The sequence below is a fragment of the Nannobrachium achirus genome (assembly GCF_963921795.1).
Source record: "Nannobrachium achirus genome assembly, chromosome: 3".
Taxonomy (NCBI): domain Eukaryota; kingdom Metazoa; phylum Chordata; class Actinopteri; order Myctophiformes; family Myctophidae; genus Nannobrachium; species Nannobrachium achirus.
This window is the reverse complement of record NC_137812.1, coordinates 64940453-64960149: the sequence shown is the minus strand read 5'-3', so window position 1 is coordinate 64960149 and position 19697 is coordinate 64940453. Positions and strand designations below refer to the sequence as shown.

Genomic DNA, 19697 nt, shown 5'->3' with positions numbered 1-19697 from the left:
CGATCTGATAACACAAACCCACAAGACAAATATGGGTAAAGTCTCCTTCTACAACACTGCCACCCAAGTGTGGAAGTCCTTGACTACCTCCCTTACAACATGTAGCTCGCTGGCATCCTTCAAAACTGGCCTGAAAATTCACCTTTCAGGAGGCCAGAGGCAGAGGCAATTATCACTTCTCCCATAGACAGGCGAGAAGCACAGCCCCCCTTACCTTACCCCCACCCCCATTTTCCCCTACTCTATACATATAGTGTTTTATAAATTGCAATGATATTTGAATGTTTTTTGTTGTTTTTGTTTTTTATGTCCATGAATTGAACCTTCAAAGTAAACAAGACCGTAAAGGACTTATTTGGGGTGTTCCTTTTAGGCAGGGTGTTTAACTGTACCTATACTGAACTACATTTATTTTCTTAATTTTTGTCTAATAAAATATTCAATCAATCAATCAATCAGATTACAGTTAGCCAAAACTACAATTTCCGCTTAGAGTGGTTAATATTTGTGGCCAACCGGTTACAGTACATTCGTCTTGTAACTATTACATAACTTGGGCCTTATTGTTGCAAATAGTCTTATTCTAAAATCCTACTTGCTCAAAAAGTCAATTTTGACTGAGTTTGTTGACTTGGAATCCACATCAGTGGCTGTGGCTGTTATTTCTGTGAAGCCAAATTTGACTTGCTGTATTTCACGATCCAGCCCACGTTTAGTATTTGGCATCTCAGCTTTAAACGAATTAAGTTCTTCTATTCCCCACTCATCTACATACTGAGGATTTTTCCTTTCAGTAGGGTAAAATCCAAATCTGATTGGTGTCTGTTTTCTTTCCATTGGTTTGAAGATGTGGTCTCTGGCTTCATCACAACCCACATCTTCATCGATTGTCACCAGTGTTGAGAAACAATTACGGCACCAGTCAGTCACCCTCGTCATTTGGGTATTTCTTGTCAGCCTAATGCTTTGACACATCAAACCTCTTGCTTACAGCAATACCATAAGTAAAGGCACTTTTTCGTGATGCCACTACAGCAGGGTTTCTTCCAAACATGGCAGCTCCCTTCACAACTGCCTGCTGAGGACGCACAGGGCACAGTACTTTGCACTGAGCACCAAACTGCTTGGTAATGTGTGCTCTCAGAATCTTACTTGAGGCATAACCCCCCACTAACACAATGTACTCAATGCTGTGATCCTTTTTCAAGATTTCTTCGAGACTTTTACTGATGCCACTCAGACTTTCATCAAAGAAAGATCTCATCTTTGCTCTTGAGATTCTGATCACCCCCTCGTCATAGGATACACCTTGCACATTCTTGAAGTAATTCTCTATGGGTTGCTTTTTCTGAGCTAAAAGTCCTAAGTTTAAAGGACAGGAGATGTGTACATCATCATCCTCACCTTTAAGAATGAGGAAGGTATAAATCAACTGTTGAAGCTCCCCGGGAAACTTTGCTTCATACTCATTCCAGAGATCATCAGAGAATATGTCTTTCAGGCAACTTTTAAAATTTTTAGTAACCTGATCCCCCCCCAGACCATTACCAGAGGCATTTTGCACCTCTTTCAGGACTCCTCTGGCACATACTTCATATACCGTGATGTCAATGGTACCACCTGTAAGACAATGTTAGGCTTTAAAAAGTGAAAGCATTTTTTTACACAAAAAATTGGACAACAGAGTAAAGGATTTTGCAGTAAACTAAGTTAAACTATAGGTTACGTAGATGACCCCTGTTCTTTACACCTATTGGGTATAACCTTCAGTTTAGACATGACAGAAGTACAAACATTATAAACCCAGTATGGAATAAAATGATTAAAGACTGGGCCCTAAAGTTGGACCGTTCCTATGTAGCTCCACCCCCTGGAGTATAAAACATAAGCTGTGACCATCCAACTTCCTCTAAACATTGTTCATGCTGTTCCGACATTCTGTACTTGTACTGTACAACACAAAAATGTGTTCCCGTCCATAATGGGTACCGGGGTTACCTACGAATTTATCAGGTTTTAGATTTTTATGGTTCATATATTCAGTATGTTTTCGCCCCTGTCCCTGCGTGCGTCCGCGTGTGCGTCCGTCCGTGCGTCCGTCCGTCCTCCGCGTTTGTTACCAGCTAATCTCCGGCGCCGTTGGCCCGGTCGCTGCCAAAATGAGCACACACACTCCCTGGATGCCAATTCAGAACCCCACATTCTTCAAATGGCCCTGTTCTAGCGCCACCATGAGGCCGATGTTTGCAAAACACATTTCTGTACACTACTCCTACAGATTTTGTCCAAATCGGTACCGCAAATCGGTAGACAGCATCTCTACAGTCATGTGATCGACACTGATCTGTCTGATTGTCCATATTCCATCCTGATTGGCCGATATTGGCTTACAAAGTTTGTAAGATTGGTCCATTTTGGACAAAATGCCTCAAATCACAAATGCAGAGTGCAATTAACATGAAATCGCGCACACACGTTCCCACTAGGCCGAGGAAGAAATGCCACTTAAAATGTTTGAAATCAGCCTCATGGTGGCGTTATAACAGGCCGATTTGTGGTTTTACCTATAACTCCACCGATCAGTTTCAAACTTTGTAAGCGTACTCCCTGGATGCCAATTCAGAACCTCTGCCCCACATTTTTCACATCGGCCTGTTCTAGCGCCACCAGGAGGCCAGTTTGTGCAAAACTACCTTTTGGCTAGTACTCCTACAGATTTTGTCCAAAAATCACGCAAATCGGTAGACAGTATCTCTACAGTCATGTGATCGACATGGATCTGTCTGATTGTCCATATTCCATCCTGATTGGCTGAGATTGGCTTTCAAAGTTTGTAAGATTGGTCCGTTTTGGACAAAATGCCTCAAATCACAAACGCAGAGTGCAATTAACATGAAATCGTGCACACACGTTCCCACTAGGCCCAGGAAGAAATACCACTTCAAAGTTTTGAAATCAGACTCATGGTGGCGCAATAACAGGCCAATTCGTGGTTTTACCTATAACTCCACCGATCAGTTTCAAACGTTTTAAGCTCACTCCCTATAGGCCAAGGAAAAACCCTTTCCTTGCATTTTTCACATCAGCCTTGTATAGCGCCACCAGGAGGCCCACTTATGTAAGACAAATGTTTTGGATATTACTCCTTCAGATTTTACCCAAAATTAACACAAATCAGTACACAGTATCTCTACAGTCATATTATCAGGACGGATCTGTCCTGTATTAAATATTCCATCCTGATTGGCTAAGATTGGCCTCCAAACTTTGCAGGATTGATCCGTTTCAAACAAAATGCCTCAAATCAAACACAGCGTGCAATTGTAATGAAATTGTGCACGCACATTCGCAAAAGGCCAAGGAAGAAATTACACTACAAAATGTTCAAATCAGCCTCATGGTGGCGCCATGAAAGGTCTAAGATTGGTGAAGAACAGATGCCACCCTTTTTACATTGGCCTATTATAGCACCACCAGGACGCGTGGCTGGTGGAGACCTGTGCTCGGAAGAGCACTTCTTCTAGTTTAGATTGTATTTAGAGAAAAGAAAAGAATGTTAAAATGTTAATTTACTGCTTTCTACACATTCAGAGCTATATTTTCATCCATGCCAATTTTTGTCCATGTCCATGACCGATTTCTGAACAGAGTCACAAACAACCCCCAACACCACACCCCAATAACGTTTAAAAACGTGTTAAGCGATGTGCGTGTGACGTCATTAAATTGAGCGTCTACCCAAACATTGAATAACCAATACAACACTGTCCATGCCTTACCCTTTATCCCTAAACTTATTTGCCTTTTTTTTTTTTTTTTTTTTACTATTTTGAAAAACATTTTAAAATACTTCAAATTGCAGATGTAGATCAACATGTTGTGAGCTTGTAGAACAGCTATTTGAAATATAAATACAACTCATAACTCCTTTGGATCCTCACACACTTCCAAACCAGCTAACTCCATCCTTTTAGCCTTTCTTTCCCATAAGTCAGTCAGTGCTATTGAACACCCTTTAAGTCTGTGTGTTGGAAAGAAATATTTAACCAATGAAAAGTAGAAAAAAGCGCTAAGTCAACTTGTGCTGGATGCACAGTTTGCACACACACACCAAGTTTCAGCCGGCACTACACTCTTTTGTCCCTCACGTCTCTCTCGAAAAGGCACGCTCCACCTGGTCCTCAAATGTAATGGTTACAATGTAACGCTTCCCACACTGAGCGGGAATCGAACCCCGTCCCAAATTATTTTAGAATCATTGAATATGTTTGCATAAATATCACAGAACAACATACCTCCACAATCAACAACCATGTATTGTGTTCCAGGATTTTGTGCCAGGGTAGCAGCATCGTGTCCTGAGTTCACTTCAATAAAACCATCAGAGGGCAACTGCTTACACCAGATGGAAGCTGCCTCTGGCTCCAATGCGATGAACAACTTGTCTAATTGACTTTCTGTCACAATGCCAGCCTGAAAGTAAGAAAGAAAGAAAGAAAGAAAGAAAGAAAGAAAGAAAGAAAGAAAGATAAAAAAATAGATAATTATCTTACACATTTACATGTGTAGAAAATATCCTGTAGATATGTTTTATAATGTATGAAATAACAGCAGCATATAATTACCTCAGTTGCTGCTTTTCTCATGAACTGTTTGGCAGAAGCATCCCAAATAGCAGGAACAGTCAGAACCCAGGTGAAGTCAGACACAGTGAAGACTCGTCCTCTTGTGTTTTCACCGATGGTCTTCAGTGCATGGTCTTTCAGGTAACGTAGACTTTCTGTGATGACTTTCAGGGCTGTCATTGTTTTTCCATTTATGGCTGTGATCATTAGATTCTCAGTGAGTTTCTGTTGAAAATAAATAATACAATTATATGTTTTGTATTAGAATGTCTATCCTAATTACATATAAGTTTATAATATGATATACTTACTTTTCCGTAGAGTTCCATCTTAAAGTTTTCAAAGAGAAGTGTTTTCTTAGCCTTTTCATTTCCTTTTTCAGTGTATTCCCTTTTAGCATCATAACCAAACTTGAGGAATTCCTCATTTTCATCAAATAGAATACATGTAGGCGTCTTTGAGGTGTTCAGTCCCACTTCTCTTCCCCATTGTGGAAGAATAGGATCTGTGCCACTGATAAGATAGGCATACCCACTGTAAGCAGTACCAAAGTCTATTGCTACAATAAATGCATCACCCATATTAGAAACCAGACTAGTTAAAGCCAACACAACTGAAATGAACACCAAATACAGTATCCCAGGTTTTATATGAACACTCCGAGCACCCTCTAATATGTCACTAAGCCCCACCCTTTGGTATTTGTTGTAACCGGTAAAGTTTGTACTGTCCTCAAGGGTACAGTTAGACAGTCAGACAAACTCCTTTCAAAAATGACATGGGAGTCAGGAAGTAGCGTCCAAGCTCCTGTGTTTTATTGTCACATATCAAGTAATGGAGTAAAAATAAAATGCTGTCCTGCTCAACAAGAAACGGTGAACTGAGGAACTTACTTCAGTGCACATACTACATAATTAAGAGCACCTGTGTGCCTCTTCTAATCAGGGCATTACAGTACACCTGTTCAATAAAATACATTGAATGGCCAGTAGGTGGCTCTGGCAACATTTTTGCCAATAGAGGGCTGAACACAGTTCATTGGTGCAGGTGATGAAGGGGACTGCCTGATCAAAATCTTTGAAAGGCGTGTTCGTCATAAAGAAGTATAGAAGAAGAAGAAGATAATAGTCATATTTAAGTCCTTTTATCTCAAGTGTACTCAAGACTTGGACTTGAGACCCAACTTCGTTGACTCAAGTCAAATTAGTAAGGGGGATCTGACAACCCCTGTTACCTACTCAATTTGTGTATTGACTGCTCTTGTCTATCTGAGCGCTCTCTGCTGTCTGCTCTGTCCTTTTGGCTTTGATTGATTGATCAAGTCTTTATTGTTAACAGTTGTACATGTAGTACTGTATAACAGTCAAAAGTAGGCAACTGAAAGGATGATTACATTCTGCAACAGGAGATAATAGTTCAAGATGTCTACAGTATACAATGTATGCAGATGTTTTCATTGTTTGTGTGTGAAGGTAACAATGAAAGGCTGTTGTTCGATTATTCAATTAACCAACATGAAAATCTAGAATTTTTGGTTCTAGATATCGGTTTGGATACATTTTCAGTTAATTGCCGAGACTTGGTAATGCTATGTAGCTATAAGCTATCAACATCGATTAAAGGACACAGATTTTCAACCTACTGTATGTTCATATTGGAACTGGAACTGATTAATACTTGTGATAAGATGGAACAATCTTTATCTTCTCGGCCAGTGCCTCATAGGAGGGCTGTGGACACTTCAGAAACCTGTTAACTATAGGACATTGTCGTTATAAAATATTTATTTTAAATGCGACATTGGCTTCCATCAAGCTGTGAACTGTTCACAGCCAATGGTAATGTAATTGGTAAATCAACGTATGTGAGCATAATGTATTCTGGCACTGTTCCCCCCTTTGGGTAGATGTGAAATGCGTAAGGCACGACAGATTGTGTGTTGGACTGGCGAGTCGGTGCTCCGGGTTCTGTGACCGATGCCGCACATCAATGCAGATCATTTTTGGACCCCCACGAGCAAAGATGGGCAGTATTTGTATTTGAAATACGTATTTGAAATACTTTTTTGTTGCGACCATAGGTCGCATTTACTACCAAAACCTCCACCGGCTGTCCGTCCGTGAGTGAGTGAGTGAGTGAGTGAGTCACACGTCACACTTTTGCCCTGCTCATATCTCCACAACCGTTGGCCCCATCCATGCCAAATTTTGCACACACACTCCTTACCTGCCAAACTACAACCTCCAAGGACCCCCGGAGCTCCAGGGACCCCCAGGTCCCTGGGGGACCCCCAGGTGTAAAAAAATGTCCGCCCGTGAGTCACACGTCACGCGTCACACTTTTGCCCTGCTCATATCTCCACAACCGTTGCCCCCATCCATGCCAAATTTTGCACACACACTCCTTACCTGCCAAACTACAACCGCCAAGGACCCCCGGAGCTCCAGGGACCCCCAGGTCCCTGGGTGACCCCCAGGTGTAAAAAAATGTACAAATGTGCAAAAATGACCAAATGACCACCCCAACGGGGCTGCTCACGGGGAATTCCCGGGGACCACCCACTCCTGGTGCTCCAGAACGGATGCAAAAGTGGTAACGCCCCCAGTGGCAGTGGAGGACCCCCTCCACTGCAGCTCACATAAAATGCCGTAACTCGGGCTAGGAGCGTCCGGGAGAGCAGATTTTGCCCGAAAATCATGAAAATCACTACACAGTATGTCTACACTCATGTCATCAACATGGATCAGGAAGATTTTGGAAAAACACATTTTTGCCCTATTTGTGGTCGCTTATCTCCCGATTAGGGAGTCTTACTGGTATCAAAATAATTTCAGGTCTAGTTGAAATACAAAATACATTTTTAATGTAATTAAACACAATGTGTGATGTCAATCAGGAAGATATTGCCACATTTTCTTTCAATCTAGCGTGTGTGTGAGATACAGCCTACACTTGACTTTGATTTGCTTCAAATGTAAAGTGCGTTAATATGTTTACAATTTCTAATTACTTGCGCCAGCAGAGCGCTCAAGTACTGCGCTCGGCAGCGTAGGTAGGTACCGTAGGTAGGTAGATAGCTGTGTGTGTTTAAGCCCGTAGCCCAATTGACGATAACAGTAACTATGGCCTGTGTGCTCTCACACACTGACACATAGTGGTAAACATTAGGCTGCCTGCTCCAAATACATTCACCATAGTATGGTCAATTTATTCTTAGAAATTCTGACAAGGCAATTAATTTAATACTTGGCAATCAATCCATAACATTACTAATCATTGCATAAAATGTATTTTTTGTATTTTCAAAATACGTATCTCTGGCCTGTATTTATATTTTGTATTTTGATACATTTTTTGAGCCAGTATTTGTATTTTGTATCAAAAAATCAAACCTCGGTTCGAAGTGGAGCGGTGAATTTGAGCAGCTGTACCCTATGTGAGTGAGTGAGTGAGTGTAAACTGTGCCTGTGAGTGAGTGGTGAGTGTGCCTGGCCTGCACAAAACAGCGCCCCTCCTTTAACTAGTGTGTTGTGTGTGGCCACTCAAGGTATTGCCCAGGCTACGGACAGGGCCAGCCAGCCACCCACCCACCCAGCCAGCCAGCCACATACCCACGGATATACCTGTTCATTGGGAGCGCTTTCACCGCTCCAAAAACGTTTCAATGTATTTTCGCCCATCTCTGCCCACGAGTCCATGGACCTATAAGCTTGTTCTTTTTTATGTAAGTGTGTGTTGTGTTGTGGTGCGCTATCTATCAGTATATCAAAGCAAGCGAAATGCATAACATAAAAAATGTAGTTCACCTTTGTATTTTTATTTATTTCTTATAGGCGTACAGTATATATATAAATATATTTCACTATTGTTTATTTTGTATAGTAGGTGTGTAGAATAGCCTTCCATCCACTATACTTAGATAGCTTTTTTTAAATATACTTTCATAGTTATACTTTATATAGAGCTCAGCTTTCTACGAAGGGTGCTTATGGGCGCCCCCAGGCGCCCTTAAAAAAGCCATCTTAAGACAGGTCTGCAGCACCCGTGGGAAGCTTGCGGGAGAGGGGTTTGCTTCTAAAATCCTCCTGCAGGAGACCTTACGATGGGTGTCCTGAACCCATTCCATCGTCGCAGCCATTTGGTTCCATTGTACACTCTCACACCGGTTTCCCGAAAGCCCTCGTAGCTCTTGATTGACAGGTGCCTGCGCTACGAAGGCATTCTTGAAACGGTTTGGGTCTCTACGACCATGCATGAGCTCATAATCGGGAAATTGGGAAACGCGGCCATTATTATTATATTACCCATATATATATTTATTTTAATTATTATCACAATAATTACAAATGTAACATCAGTCTTAATATTCCAAGAACATGATGAACTGTATGGTTGGTATGAACTACATGATCTCTTCCTCATCAGAACGAATGAAATATCCCTTTAGTTTAAGGTGAACAAGTGTCATATGTTGATGAGAAAGGCTTTGGACATTGTTGTGATTCTATGTACAGGTGTGTTGTAAGGTGTGCTAAACCAGACAGTTAAAACAGATACATGATGATTGAATAATGGAATGCACTGTCATTAAACTTACTGGCTGAGGACATTGCTACTTGAGGACAGGAAGGGATCGTGTTCTACCAGTTCTAGTTCTCTGGCAAGGTATCTTTAATAGTTGTGGTTTCCATGAAAAACAAAGTCTTTGAACATTGTTGTGATTCCATAAGTAGGTATGAAGTAAGGTGTGCGTGCTACTGGAACGATGGAGGAATACACCTGACAGACAAAACTGTACATAATGAGTGATTAGATAATTAAGAGCATGGCACGATTTCAAGGAATGCAGTGTCACACCTACTGTAGGTAGATGTGTCATGATGCATCACGATAGTTTCATGCTACAAGGAAGATTATTAAAATAAAAATAGGCCTACAATCCCATTTTATATATATCCCTTTTATATATAGTAGTGCCTTTATCCAAGGCGCTTTACAGAAATTGTGCATTACATTATCATCACACACATTCATACACCGATGGCGGAGGAAACCATGCAAGGCACCACCATCCGGAGTAATTGGGGTTCAGTCAGTGTCTTGCTCAAGGACACATCGATAGTAACACTGGGTGAGCCCGGGATTGAACTGGGAACCTTCCGGTTGCCCATTAGCCACTCTACCCCTGAGCCACTGCTGCCACGTACGTGTGTGTGTGTGTGTGTGTGTGTGTGTGTGTGTGTGTGTGCGTGCGTGCGTGCGTGCGTGCGTGCGTGTTTGAGAGTGTGCGTGTGCGCGTGCGTGTGCATGCATGATAAATGTAGTGTTTGTGTGTTATCTTAAAGTTTAAGTCTAGTTGTGTGATCCTCATTTACATGTTTATTACAGTACTTTTTACTGAGTTTAGTTCAAAGTAATGTCTACATCCTCATAAACCCATTTAGTATCACTCATGATTCTATGATGTTTAATTCAGAAGTGTATGATGGGCTGCCCTGAGTGGCAGCCATCGTGGATTTGCCCGGTATGGCTAAAAGAATAATTCAGCCTGTCTGTTGTTATATTATGATGTTGGTCATGTCCATCCATGCTACAAACTGTAATATGTGCATAAAAGTGAATCATTTTGGAGTTTAGACAACAATGAATTATGTGGTTTGGCATATTCAGAGTATACTCCTAAAACGGTACTCAGCTACTCTTCTGAAACTGCTATCATACATTTTATCACTCCTGGATGTCAGGCAAAATGATACCACACATGTTTTGTCTTTTTTAATGGTACCGAGATCTCACCTGTCCCATGGACTATTAACTCATTTGCTGCCATTTTAACATTGTACTGTATGGCTTTTCTGCCATTTTGTACAATGATATATTTTTTTTATATTTACATTTTTCCTAAATTCTGTATTTGCACGACAATGTCATACAGTAATGACAATGAAAGAGGACAAGCTCTAGTTTCACCAAAAAAATATAATTTTGTATTTACAATGTACCATTCTATAGTTAGAGCCATTTCAAAACCCTTGTTTTTTGATTTTCCGAGCTTGAAAATCTAATGAAAGGGAGTTATTTAGGTTTTTGTGAATGGTCTTTTTTCAAGCACATAATGCACTTGATATATGTATTTATGGCTTCAGGCACTTAGCAGATGAGTGTACTAGTGTAATAAGTGTAATTGTGTATAACTGGAATTGTGTAATAGTGCTGTAATGGTCACCTCTTGCCCTTAGGGCGTCTTACTTCACACAAAGAGAAATACGCTTTTTATATTGGACTGGCCCACGATGGTCTGCAGTACCTCCTCACACACACACACGCACACGCACACGCGCACACACACACACACACACACACACACACACACACACACACACACACACACACACACACACACACACACACACTATACTGTAGGCTATACACACACGTACATAAACGCTATATAGGCATTATATATATATGCTTATATATATATATATATATATATATATATATATATATATATATATATACACAGTATAATATATATATATATATATATATATATATATATATATATATATATATACACACACATATATATATATATAAGCATATATATATATATATATATATATATATATATATATATATATATATATATATATATATATATAATGCCTATATAGCAGTAAAAGCAGGGGGAAATGGTACCCCCTCTAACTGTATATTATGTTACCCATTTTCAACTGTTTTTATTTTATTGTGACACTTGCTTGGCGAGAACTACGTCGTGCTCTCATGCCAATAAAGCTCCATCGCCATAGGCCAATCAATCAATCAAAGCCGTTGCTGATCCGGTCTGGGTCTATATCGGATACGGAAACGTTTCTTGCATGTATGTGAGTTTGTACAAAACCGGATACAGTAGGCGGGCTTCAGAACGGATCACTGATTAGCCAGGATTCCACCACAGCGTACTGCTGCAAGTTTTCCACGGGTACTGCCCTGGCTGCTACCGAAACAGCACACGGCACAAAGTTAGGATGAAAGTAAAAAAAGAAACTTACAGCTAATGGAACGATCGTCGCGCTTCTTCCTCATATTCGGCCTCACTGTTACTGGGATCCATCGTATATGTTTCAGACAGCTCGTTGTACAAAGGAGGCGACATATGCTTGGGATTATATGGACACGACACGAGGATGTATTTTTTTACCGACACGATTTCCGTGAGCCACCATGATCAGGCACTGCTCGCAGGCGTCCCGTTGCTGCAAGATGGGTGGACAAGATGTGGATCACCAGCGGCGAAGGAGAAGGGGTCCCCCGGGGAGCCCAGTCCAGGCGACCATTGACTTTTTGTCTACTATGTAGCTGTCCGGAGACTGGGGAAATCTCATCCCATCATCATCTCGACCGGAGCGACTCACTCCACAGAGGTTGGCCAGGGAGTCGGAAAACAAGTCTCTTTTAGTCCATTGCCCTCTTTTGCCACCCCCGGGACCCCGAAATCGGTGGATATTCCAAGTCTGAAGGAAGCCGCGGTACGTAGATTTATAGTTGTGACTGTGTTGGTTTTGATTTAAAGCAAGGGTGTCGGTTCTGGGCCCTGGGTACAAGGATTCACTGTGGGCCCCCCATGAATGTTCTTCATATGGGGATTTAAAAAATAGCAGATCTACAAGCTTGCAGCGCGGCACTCGGTGCCGCGCTGTGAGCTTGTAGATCTGCTATTTTTCAATCGCAAAAGTATAAAATATCAAAGGCCCTTCCACCTTGGGCCCTAGTAACTCAGCCCCACGTTCCTTTCCCCCCCTTGTGACATCCCTGCTAGCTGTTGACATACTTCGCTCCTAGTTTGAAATATTTCTGGGGCATTATGGAGCTCTGTATTGTATTGGCCATGGCAGTTCAGGGCTTTTCAAGTGAAAATGTCACGGGATTGTGTTTGATTTATTCATAATGGTCTCTAGAGATCGAGCCGCACTGTTGTAGCTAGTAGGCTACTGCTATAGCCTCCGCTTGGGGGGGCTTCTCCATTCTGACATGCTGCCATTCAGAGACATTCACTTCCAATTCCATAGATGGTGTAGGAATGGGGGGGTGTGTGAATGGCATGGCTGCATGTTGGAGTGAGGATGCGGGAGGGGGAAAAAAAAAACGCATTGTGGTGCCTGGTGCCAGCCAGGCTGCAGCGGTGCGTGCGGAATGCCACCACCGTTCCTTCACTGTGGATTATGGGGAGAATTATACACTTTTATTGAGATTTATACATTTATTACACTCTTGAGGCATGTTTTCACTACAGTTCCGGAATTTTTCCTGCAAAATAATTAGCATAATCATTTTCAACTTGCCGGGAGTTTAGTTTTTTGGGTGTTTTCACATGAGCAAAAATGCTGGCATAGCTATAAAATACCTCGTTTTCACTACAGCATTGTCGCGGTATAAGTCCGTGTTGCCAGACTTTGCGAGAGAAATAAGCAACCAGGTGTACGAAAATAAGCCCCAAAAAGTGATATTATCTAGGCCACACAAGCAATTTAAAACTATAAGCATCGCCACATCAGCTACTTGACAATTACCGATCTAAAAGATCACAACAAATAAAACGCAGCCAGAAACGATCAATATAATAGCAACTTTACGGAAATCAAGACCATAGTCGCTTATAATTAGCAGACATGGCAACCAGTGCGCACCACACTGACTGTCTGGACGCTTGGTCGCTTGCTAAAGCAGCAGCGACTCACGTCTGTTCGTCTCTCCTTTTCTCTCTCACCAATGGATTTAACAAGTTACAAGAAATATTCTTCATGAAACAACACATGTGAACCTTATGTGTCACATAAGGTTCAGAAAGGATCGCTTATGCAACGTGTTGCACATGTGGGATTGTGGGCTTGTTTTTTTTCTTCACGCGTCACCGATGGATGCTGGTCATCCACTCGCTCGCTGCTCACTCAGTAACACACTTTACGACGAGAAACTATTAACTAATGATGCCGCTCTTTGAGTTGGTAGCTTCCAACTTTCATCACGGCATAGGCCAAATGAGCGCATTGCGTCCCAATCAGACAAAAAATAGGCTATAGCACCCTAAAAAAGTTGGTAAAGATTCCAGCTTTCATCACATTACGAGTGCATCGCGTCCTGTACTCCTGTCTCCAGAGCGGACTTGTATCAAAACCCACACGCAGCTTAATTACAAATAGGCTATAGAATAGCCTACAAATAATTTTGAACCATGAATTGATCTAGTATTAAGCTTGCATTTCTCAGCACCGCGGCCGTATCGTATAGGCTGGAGATTGTAGAAAGAAATAGACGTCTGTCTTCTGTGTTTGGCAGGCTTACATAACATTCGAATGCAATATGGATTCTGAAGCTTTCAATCCAAATTACAATGCTTTAACTGTTAATATTGGCTCTTTGCGTGCACCTGCTTGTCCGAAAAAAGTAAAAATCACGGTATGCCGTTTTCACTGTGGGGAAATGTCTATTCTCCCAGTACTTTCATCGAAAATTACTAGGTATTTTCCCGTCACGTTTGGGACACCAAAACTCACGGAAGACAAAATAAAGCCCCGTTTTCATAGAGCAAAACTGGAAGTTTTTTCAAAAATTACGGCAATTTTGAAATTCACGCCATGTGAAAACGGCCACCTATTTTGTGTGCCGGAAGTTTTGGTGAAAACGCATGCCGCGAATTTGCCGTTTTTTTTGACAACCAGGTGCATGAAAGGAGCCAGTTAACAGTTTAAAACATTGTATCTGGGATTGAAAACGACCTGAATGTAAAGGAATATATAGAAATAAAGTAGGTCTACAGCTTCACCTTGTATAGGGGATTAATTATTTAGGCTAGAATCGCATTGACAAACACAGCAGAAGTCTCTTTCTTTCTCTGGTCATCCATCGTTTATGGTGCCGCGTGAAGAAAAAAAAAACACAGCTAATAATCTACAAGCCCACAAGTGCAACACGTTGCATCATGCAGCGATCCTTTCTGAACCTTATGTGTTGCTGCATGAAGAATATGTCTTGTAACTTGTTATATTAAATCCATTTGAAGGGTTCAGGAACCGTTCAGGCCGGGTGAGAGAGAAAAAGAAAGACAGAAGCGAAGACTCGAAGCATCCACGGCTGCTCAACAAGCAGTCAGACTGTGTGGCGTGTTGCCATGCCTGCTACTTATAAGCGACTATGGGCTTGATTTCCGTAAAGTTGCTTATATATAATTTGATAGTTTCTGGTTGCGTTTTATTTGTTGTAAGCTTCTAGATCACTTTTCAAGTAGCTGATGCGGCGATGCGTTTAGTTTTTAAGTGCTCTTGTGGCCTAGAATAGATAATATCACTTTTTGGGCTTATTTTCGTACACCTGGTTGCTTATTTCTCTCGCAAAGTCTGGCAACAGACTTTCATACCGTGATGAAATGGTTTGGTGAAAACGATGTATTTTATGGCTATGCCTGCATTTTTGCTCATGTGAAAACACCCAAAAAACAAAACTCCCGGCAAGTTGAAAATTATTATGCTAATTATTTTGCAGGAAAAATTCCGGAACTGTAATGAAAACATGCCTTAAGTGGCCGTTTTCACATGGCGTGAATTTCAAAATTGCCGTAATTTTGGAAAAAACTTCCAGAAGTTTGACTCAGTGAAAACGGGGCTTTGTTTTCAAACACACTAGCTTTGATGTGTGATATTTTGGTTTCCCTATATGACAGAAGGCTCAAAATTTTTCAGGGGCTGGGGAAGAGTGTAATTTAGCATTACATAATTTAAAAGCACATTTGCGGGATTTACGGGCATGGCAGGGCCGTACAGCGGAAAATTTACGGGTGCTACGGGCATCGCGGCAAATGAGTTAAGCCAGCATATCTTTCCACTCCCATGGTAATAGGGGTATACAAGATTTAAAAACATATCCCTCTAAGGTACATTGTGAACAGATACAAGCTGACAACCTATATGAGATTAATTGTGAGATTAATTAGATAAATTATGTGATTAATCGCGATTAAAATATTTCATCGTTGGACATTACTAGTTTTTTTTTTGTTTATTGATAGGACAGTAGACAGTCAGGCAGACAGACAGGAAATGGGGAGGGAGATGTGGAGTGACACGCAGTAAAGGTTGTCGGATCGGGACTCGAACACGCGACACGCTGTCAGTGTGTCTACAGTATGCGTGCCTGGATTGGTAGACTAGCAGCCCCTGGACAGAACTAGTTTTTAATTGATTAGTAGACCAAAGACCAGATGGAAGGATTATATATCCAAAACTGGCTTGGGAACGCCTCGGTATACTCCCTGAGGGAGTGGAGGAAGTTGCTCGGGATAAGGAATTCTGGAAGTCTCAGTTGGAACTGTTACCCCTGCGAACCGATTCCGGATAAGCGGTTGAAGATGGATGGATGGATGCATAGTAAATACATGTATATAATACCAGTAAGACTCCCTAATCGGGAGATAAGCGACCGTAGGTGGCTTATCTCCACAAATAGGGCAAAAATTTGTTTTTCCAAAATCTTCCTGATCCATGTTGATGACATGAGTGTAGACATGCTGTGTAGTGATATTCGTGATTTTAGGGCAAAAACTGTAGGAGCAGTGTCCAAAAATGTGTTTTAAAAATCGGCCTGAAGGTGGCGCTAGAATAGGGCCATGTGAGAAATGAGGGGTGGGGTCTCCGTGTTGCCTTGGCGGACGAATAGGTACCGGCCCCGGCTCTCCCGGACGCTCCTAGCCCGAGTTACGGCATTTTATGTGCGCTGCAGTGGCAGGGGGTCCTCCACTGGGGGCGCCACCACTTTTGCATCCGTTCTGGAGCACCAGGAGTCGGTGGTCCCCGGGAATTCCCCGCGAGCAGCCCCGTTGGGGTGGTCATTTGGTCATTTTTGCACATTTGGTCATTTTTTACATCCGGGGGTCCTTGGAGGTTGTAGTTTGGCAGGCAAGGAGTGTGTGTGTGTGTGTGTAAAATCTGGCATGGATCGGGTCAACGGGTGCGGAGATATAAGCAGGGAAAAAGTGTGACGTGTGACGTGTGAGCACATTTGGTCATTTTTTACATCTGGGGGTCCCGGGGGTCCTTGGAGGTTGTAGTTTGGCAGTCAAGGAGTGTGTGTGCAAAATTTGGCATGGATGGGGGCAACGGTTGTAGAGATATGAGCAGGGCAAAAGTGTGACGGACTCACTGACTCACTCACTCACTCACTGACAGACAGCCGGTGGAGGTTTTGGTAGTAAATGCGACCTACGGTCACAAACATACTTTCGCATTATAGTCCATGGGCCAGACCCCTTATTTTTGGACATCGTTACCATTAGAGCCTGAGGTGGCAAATAGGACGTTTGTCCTACATTGTCTGTAGTTTATTAAATTATACATAGCAAAGTCAAAATTGTAGCTGATTACTTGTTGGCCTTATATGTCTGATAAAATTGGTATATCGTCAATGACCTGGCTCAGCAACTAATGGGTCGATTTGGATGATTCTGATATGAAAGTATGTTTTCTGGAGTGCTGAGTTGATGTATGAGATGAAGCAATCTCAAGTTCAGTTTCATATGTGAAAGTTCAATGTAATTTTGGATCCAACATTGTCATATCAATAAACAACAAATTAGCTAAATGTATTATTATTGTTACTGGTCGCGTTTCCCAAAGCGCAGGTCGTACGAAGCCCTTCGTAGAACACTACGAAGGCTGTGGCCCTTACGATGACGGTGTTTCTCAAACGCACTCGTAAGCGCCCCTCTCAAAACAGGCTACGCATGCCCTTGTGCTGGCCAGAGCCTTGTATTAGAGAGTTCTGCCAACTCTGGCCCCATGTGAACGGAGATGATGCAACCCACCCCGAAACTCTCCTTGAATGGCTTTGGGCTTCGATTGATAGGACTGCAGCCAGCTGCGCTCCCAAATGAATTTCAGCTGTTGGTTAGTGTGATTGTACTCACCCATCAATAAAACATACAACGCTGAAAATGTACAAACTTTTAGTGCTGTTGGTAGTGGCTAAACTGACAGCACAAACCCCTTGTTTTAATTTGAAACTCTACATGCAAGCTTTAAGCGCTGTTGGTATAACTGACTGCACTTTTTTTTTTTTTTTTTGTGACAACTGCTCGTCTTAAATATTTATTTTTATTTTATAGGCTACTATGACACTATTGTAGACTAGAGCATCGGTTCTCAAAATGAAACTCGGGGACTCCCTGTGTCCTTTATATCGATCTGAAGCAGGGGTCGAACCCGAGCCTCTCAATTGTCAGTGCAACACACAACCCGTTGTGCTAATGAGGCTACATGTGTTTAACTGATAAGGCTGTTGTCCGCTCTGTCTTGGCTGTAATAACACAATTAGTTTTATACATGAACCAAATTGACCCTCATCATCCTAGCCTGATTTCAGACTCAGCGTTGGAGAACCAGTCCGCTCAGAGAGTGGGCTGGAGCCAGGCAATCATCATCCTATACTCTCAACATGTGAGTTACAATTTGGAACCATTTGGTTAACTTCCAAACTTCCAAACTAAAATATAACAGCCCTACCACTTTATCTCAACATTGTGTTGGCACGACGGATTGTGTGTTGGACTGGCGAGTCGGTGCTCCGGGTTCTGTGACCGATGCAGATAATTTTTGGACCCCCACGAGTCCACGGACCTATAAGCTTGTTCATTTTTATGTAAGTGTGTGTTGTGTTGTGGTGCGCTATCTCTCAGTATATCAAAGCAAGCGAAATGCATAACATAAAAAATATAGTTCACCTTTGTATTTTTATTTATTTATTATAGGCGTACAGTATATATATAAATATAGTTCACTATTGTTTATTTTGTATAGTAGGTGTGTAGAATAGCCTTCTCTTCCATCCACTATACTTAGATAGCTATTTTTTTAAATATACTTTCATAGTTATACTTTGTTATATAGTGCTCAGCTTTCTACGAAGGGTGCTTACGGGCGCCCTTAAAAAAGCCATCTTAAGACAGGTCTGCAGCACCCGTGGGAAGCTTGCGGGAGAGGGGTTTGCTTCTAAAATCCTCCTGCAGGAGACCTTACGATGGGTTTCCTGAACCCATTCGTAAGGTGTGCTCTCAACCATCGTCGCAGCCATTTGGTTCCATTGTACACTCTCACACCGGTTTCCCGAAAGCCCTCGTAGATCTTGATTGACAGGTGCCTGCGCAGGCTACGAAGGCATTCTTGAAACGGTTTGGGTCTCTACGACCATGCGTGAGCTTATGAAGGCTCAAAATCGGGAAATTGGGAAACGCGGTCATTATTATTATTACCCATATATATATATATATTTCTTTTAATTATTATCACAAAAATTACAACTGTTACATCAGTCTTAATATTCCAAGAACATGATGAACTACTGTATGGAAGGTATGAACTACATAGGGGTGTAACGATATAGTAACTGTATCAAAATATCGTTATTAACTTGAAAAATCTAAGTATATTGAAATGAAAACAGCTAAAATCGAATCGTATCGTTTTATTTTGGATCGTATCGAATCGGCAGTGCAAAGAATCGATTGTATCGATACTACCAATTTGTGCATTCTATTTAGCATTTTGAAGAAGAAAACATTTAAAGGAGTGGTTTAATAGACCTTTTGTCAGCCTTCTGATTGGTCCCTGAGACTCCCTGACTGGCCAACCAGAAAAAACATTCACTTTTTGCTATCGGGGGTGGAGTTTGTGCAGTGGAGAATGTTGCTTCAGCCTTTCAAAAACTGTCCGCAGTGCGGAGCACGGCAATCGCCTGGTACGGCCGCGGCAGTAGGGGGCGATCTCGCTCATCATAATTGCGACCGTAGGTCGCACTTACTACAGAAAGCTGCTCGAGGTGTCCGTCTGTCCGTCCGTCCGTCACACACGTCACACGTCACACTTTTGCCCTGCTCATATCTCCGCAACCGTTGCCCCGATCCATGCCAGATTTTGCACACACACTCCTTACCTGCCAAACTACAACCTCCAAGGACCCCCGGAGCTCCAGGGACCCCCAGCTCCCTCGGGGACCCCCAAGTGTAAAAAATTAGCACATGTG

The 19697-nt window shown here is 42.0% G+C and overlaps 1 protein-coding gene across 1 annotated transcript; it reads right to left on the bottom strand.

The window, feature by feature from the left end:
- Window positions 1-591: 591 nt before the first annotated feature.
- On the bottom strand, window positions 592-5206 carry LOC308282398 (heat shock 70 kDa protein 12A-like; the record flags this gene model as incomplete). Its single annotated transcript, XM_080722743.1, has 5 exons — window positions 592-687; window positions 992-1620; window positions 4296-4473; window positions 4626-4850; window positions 4937-5206. 5 exons carry the CDS (start codon window positions 5204-5206, stop codon window positions 592-594), a joined length of 1398 nt encoding a protein of 465 aa, XP_080578869.1.
- Window positions 5207-19697: the final 14491 nt, after the last annotated feature.